Consider the following 5,961-nt stretch of genomic DNA (forward strand, 5'->3'; position numbering starts at 1 on the left):
ATTAAAATTAATTAAATAAAATGAGATTTAAAAAAAAAATAAAAAAGACAAGGAACTTCTTTCAGAACTGGTAGAGAGAAAACCTTCTCCCAAAGCTAGCACCCTAAATTCAGACTTCTAGCTTCTTAAGTGAGAAAATAAGTTTCTGTGAATGCCACCTACTTGTGGTATTTCTGTTATAGCAGCACTAGATAACTAAAACAGCACATTCTTATTTATAGTTGATAGGTCTTCTTCCTAAATTGACCCTTGTATTGTTATGTAATTACTTCTTCCCTTCTTTATGTCTTATAATAGATTTTGCCTTTAAAGCCTGATGCCTATCTGGCAACTACAGCTTTTCTTTGTTTACTGATTGCATAGCATATTTTTTCCCCATCCTTTCAGTTTGTTTCCTTACTTTTATGGTGTGGTTCTGGCATATTTTGGACATGCTGCAAGGAGGAACCAGTCCTTGGAGAGGGATGTCATGCTTGGGAGGGTGGAGGGACAGAGTGAGAGAGGAAGACCATTGATGAGATGGATTGATTCAGTGATTGGGGTAATGGGGTAGGTGTCTCAGAGACAAATAAGAGTGGCAGAAGATAGAGCAGGTTTCAGGGTCACTGTGAGTTGCAAGCAACTTGACAGCATATAACAATAGTAACTGCATTCCTTCCATCTTCTGATGTTTCCTACATCATTCAGTATTTTGCCCATAGAACCATTCAGTATTCTAACTCAGCTCTTAACTTTTTTCTTCACTTCTTTTAGTCTTAGAAATACCTAGTGTGTTTTGCTTTTGATTTTCTAACTCGGGATCTGTACATATCATTGTAATACTTTGTCTTCTTGATCTACCCTTTGAAATCTTTTCTCTAGTTCTCATTTCATCATTTCTTCCTTTTCTTTCAGATTCCATATGTTCTGTAACAAGTTTGAGAGTCTCTTTTGACATTCATTGTGTTATTTTCTTTCTTGTCTTTTTAATAACCTTTTGCTTTCTTCATGGATGATATCCTTGATGCCATCTTACAACTCATCTGGTCTTTAGTTATTACTGTTTAGTGCATCAAATTTATTCTTTTTCAAATCTTTTCTTGAGATGGTCTCTAAACTCACATGAGATATAATTGAGCTCATGTGTTTGTTTTCATGAACTTGTTTTCATTTTCTTCAGCTTCTGTTTGAGCCTACACAAATTGGGCCTCTGGCCCAGTTCTGGCTGATGATACTGAACTTTTCTACCATCTCTTACCACAGATATAATCAGTTTGATTCTAATGGATTCCATCTGACAAGGTTCATGTATATAGCCACCATTTCTATTTTTTTAAAAAAGGTATTGACAATGAAAAAGTGTTATACAAAATTCTGTCACGTGATCTCTAGCCACGTTTCTACTCTAAGGTAATTTTTCTGCTACTAGTCTTTTGTTTCCAACTTTTGCATTCTGGTCATCAGTTGTTATTATTAATGCATCTTGATTGCATATTTATTCAATTTCAGACTGTAGAAGTTGCTAGAAATCCCAAATTTCTTCATTTTTGAAACATATAAATAATTGTGAAATATGAATTTTGTGCTTTGATGCCTAAAGGAAACAAGCATGAACTACATTATCTTTGTCACCTTTGTTTACTTGTAACTCAGAGACATTTTATTTGTGTGATTTTGTATGAATGATTGTGTGAATTTGTATGATTTGTGTTTGTTTTTGAACCATCATTATTCTCTCGAGCTTTTTTAACCTATGCCAACTTCATACACACCTATTTTTATCCAAAGATGCTGCTGGTTTTAGCATAGAATCCCGTCCTGGTGTACAATTGACTCTTGAACAGCAGGTTATTGGGGTAGCACCTTCCCTTACCATTGAGAATCCAATTATAACTTCATTAGATCCTTGAACACCACCAGTTTGAAGTGAGTGTCTGTGAAGGGCCTGTGGTGCTGAACATCTCCACGTGTGAGCAGCTCATCTCTCCAGGGAGAGAGAACTGTTCATTCAGAGGCAATCAATAACCCTTGCACTCACCACAGTACCAACAAGAGGAAAAAATATTTGTGTAAGTGGGTCAGCTAACTTCAAAGCCTGTCCAAGGGTCAGCTGTAAATGGGGCTCGATCTCTGTCCACCAGTTTGATGACTAGCCTAAAGGAGTGCATGCTTTTCTATGCTGCAGTTCCTAGCCTTTCCTACTATGTTGTAACTATTGAGAATGTTCTTAAGATCTAACACTTAGTAGGTTTTCATTGGTTGTTGAACCTAATGGAATGGAATGCATCTAGCCACTCTTACCAGATCAGCCCCTGTGACTCTTCCCTTTAGAATCTTGGTAGAAATTCTGGTCAGCCCTTAAAATGATATAATTTATTTATATTGATTATATTCACATTTTGTTTTCTAATTTAGGTATCTGATACTCATTTTTGTGATTGAGTACTTGAATAAATTGCATTTTACAAGATTTTGTTTTAAGTTGGTTTTATTTTTTTCATAGGTCATGGGCTTTTTAGCAGACAAAAAACCAGAACAAGGCCAGCGGGTCTCAGGAATACTTGTTAAAAGAAACTTCAATTACCACATACTTTCTCCTTGTGACCTTTCTAGTAAGTATACTATTAAATGAGAAATATAATTTCATTTTTATAGTGAGAGAAAATCTATAAAAACTCATTCATACAAACCAAATTTTAAGCAACATGTCAATAATAAAGTAGAATTTGGTGAAAGTTAATGCATCTATTCCTCACTTACCAAAATGGTTAGATTCCAAAGACCTGTTTGTTCCTAAAAACTTAAGTAGAGCCACATCAGATCATGAAATAGAGGATAACATTAAATACTTGCCAAAACACTAGAATCACACTTCACTTTTAACCATCATAGACAGTATTACACTTGCTTCCTACCACATTTGTTACTTCCAGATGTATGTTGTTAATGCACAAAATAGTTGGATAATAGATTTTTACTATTGTAAATATGAAATGCTGGGTAATGAGATAGTTGATAAATAAGGAGTTGTTGTTGATTGCCTTCGAGTTGAGCACAACTCATAGCAACTCTATGAGCAAAAGGCCTGAAGCCCCTCTACAACTATCGACATTTGTCAAAGTTCATAGACTTTCTGGAGGCCATGTTGTTTAGAAACTGGATGCCACTCCCTCATGCTTCTAAAAATAAGGAATAAGTATACCAAATTACCTTCATGGTAAAAAGAAAGCTTTCTTTCAACTATAAAAATATTAAATGCTTTGTGAAACAGCTTTTTTCTTAATTGGGAATGTAGGTTGATTTTTGAAACAGGTTGACTACTCCTGACTTTTTACCCAGCCTCTTTTTTTTACATCAGAATATTGATGCTTTTAGTAAGTAATTCTGGACTCCTTAAACAAGCATTTAAGAAACTTTGATGACCTCATGGCAAGGAGTTTTGCTGGCAACCCAAATACAAGTTGTTTAAAATCCCTCACTGCTCGGAGGGAGAAAGATGGGCAGTCTCCCCCCACGCCATTAACAGCTTCTGAAAACCTGCTGGAGAGGGGTGAGACCAGGAGGGTGGGGGAGGAGGGGTGGGAGAGTGTGTGTGTGTGTGTGTGTGTGTGTGTGAGAGAGAGAGAGAGAGAGAGAGAGAGAGTGTTTAATCCTGGAGAGTCAGCTATGAGTTGGTTCCTACTCAACGGCACATAAAAACAACATATAGGCATTTTGTTTCTTATGGCCTATACTTCTTCATCTTTTCCTATTCTTCACCATTCTAGAAAATGAGTAAGAATGGAAAACAAAACTTTATTATTTCTTTAAAAGAAAAAAATTTTTGTTGTCATATGAAAACTTATACCAAATCTATGATCAAAGCTTATAGTATTTATAAATAGAAACTCATTTGAAAGAAGAACAAAAGTTTGCACACAGCTCAAAAGATGAACATTTAAATGTTATAAACAGCTATTTCTCCAAAATTTATATGCATTTGTTTATACATTCTATGCTGTGTAAATTCTGAGTTGTCGTTAGTATTTATGTTTTGAATATAGGAAGCCCTAGAACATAGAAGTTCAGCTTATGAGCAAATCTATTTACCTTTTAATGCAGGGCTTTAAGTGGGTTCTATCATGATGTGAAGTAGAACAGAAACAGACCAGAGTTTTTACCATTCAGGTGACTCATCATAATAATCATGACAAGAACAATTAAAAATGAGAACCCTGAAATGGAAGACTTGACAGAAGCTTAGCCCTTTTAGAAGCCTGATATAGGAAATTGTATTATTGGCAACACTGTGGAAAGATACACACAAATTTTGTGGTCATCTACCATCTTTAACCAGGGCACCACCATCTTGGAAGCCATACATTGATATTATATATCACTTTGAAATGATTGGTGTGATACATAATGTTTTCCGCTGCTAACCCAAAGGTAGCTAGTTTTAATCCACCAGCTGCTCCACAAGAGAAAGAGGTACAGCCTTAAAAACAGGAAGGTAACTTATGAGTGGGAACTGACCTGTTGACGGTGAGTGTGTTGAAATGATTGAACCAACCCCTGGCAACAATTTCTTCATCACAATCACTGTCATTTGTTGCATGTGAAATAATTTAAAAGGCTTTTCTTGCACTAACTAAATCAAAACCCAGTGCTAACAGGGTCAGTTCTGCCTCCAAGTGAACTTTGGTTATCAAACAAATGCCTTAACATAGTACCATCAGGGATCCTTTTTGTTACACTGAAGTAAGGCAAAATAAAAAATATGCTCCTGTCCTGACTGACCTACAAATTTTTAGGGACAGATCTTGCTTGTAATCCAAGTACTACCTAAAATTATGGTATTCAAGTAAATAAATTATTGTCCAGATCTATTTATATAGCACTAATAAAGTTATCCAAACAAGATGAAGTTGTTCACAATTTCAGTCTCTTTTCCATTCATCATGATGTTGCCTCTTGGTCCAGTGGTAAGAATCTTTGTTTTATTGACATTGAGATGCATTCCATACTGAAGGCTGCATTCCTTGATCTTCTGCAACAAGTGTTTTAAGTTCTCCTCCCTCTCAGCAAACAAGCTTGTGTCATCTGCACAACACAGGTTATTGATGAGTCTCCCTCCAATCCTGATGCCACATTCCTTTCATAGAGTCCAGCTTCTGGAAAATTTGCTCAGCATACAGATTGAATAGGTATGGAGAGAGAATACGATCCTCACACACTCCCTTCTCAATTTTAACCATGTCTTCTCCTGATCGTTCACACAGCAGCCTCCTGGGCCAGGTATAGGTTTCACATGAACATAATTAAATGTTCTGGGACCTATTCATCTCAATGTCAGCAACAACTTGTTATTATCCACACAGTCAAATGCCTTTGCATAGTCAGTAAAGCACAAATAGACAACTTTTCTTTTATTCTTTACTTACAGCCAGGATCCATCAGAATATCATCAATGATGTCCCTAGTGCCTTGTTCTCTTCTAAATCCTACTTGAACATCTGGCAGTTCAAGCCAGAAGTAACCCTTAGTACCAGCAGTCAGAAAATAAGGAGATGCCTTGCACTGGGGAAATCTGCAGTTAAGGACCTTTCCATATTATTGAGGAGGGATGATATCAGCTTGAGGACTAAAGTTTGTCTGATCCGGCCATAGTTTTTCCGATCTGGCTATGCATGTGAGAGCTGGAGAATGAATAAGAATGACAGAAGAAGAGTTGATGCCTTTGAGCTGTGGTGTTGGGAAATGGTATTGAATATCCCATAGATTGCCAGAAGAATAAACAAATATGTCTTAGAGAGGGTGCAGCGAGAGTGCTCTTTGGAGACAAGAATGATAAGGCTTCACCTCACATACTTTGGAGTATGTTGCTAGGAAGGGCTATTCCTTGGAAAAGGACATGATGCTCAGAAGGATGGAGGATTGGTGAAGAAGAGGAAGACCCTCGACCAAGTGGATTGATACAGTGACTGTTGCGATGGGCTCTCC

General features: G+C 36.8%; 1 protein-coding gene across 1 annotated transcript in view; it reads left to right on the plus strand.

Annotated features, from left to right (window-relative positions):
- CPSF3 (cleavage and polyadenylation specific factor 3, 73kDa) overlaps positions 1 to 5,961 on the plus strand; it is a 96,399-nt gene that overhangs the window by 46,390 nt on the left and 44,048 nt on the right. Inside the window, exon 12 of the mRNA XM_006898201.1 lies at positions 2,483 to 2,591. Within this exon, the coding sequence (XP_006898263.1) occupies positions 2,483 to 2,591 (109 nt within the window). The remainder of the gene's footprint in view (positions 1 to 2,482; positions 2,592 to 5,961) is intronic.

Source organism: Elephantulus edwardii, unplaced genomic scaffold (assembly GCF_000299155.1).
Source record: "Elephantulus edwardii isolate Elephantulus edwardi_28Jun2011 unplaced genomic scaffold, EleEdw1.0 scaffold00223, whole genome shotgun sequence".
Taxonomy (NCBI): Eukaryota; Metazoa; Chordata; class Mammalia; order Macroscelidea; family Macroscelididae; genus Elephantulus; species Elephantulus edwardii.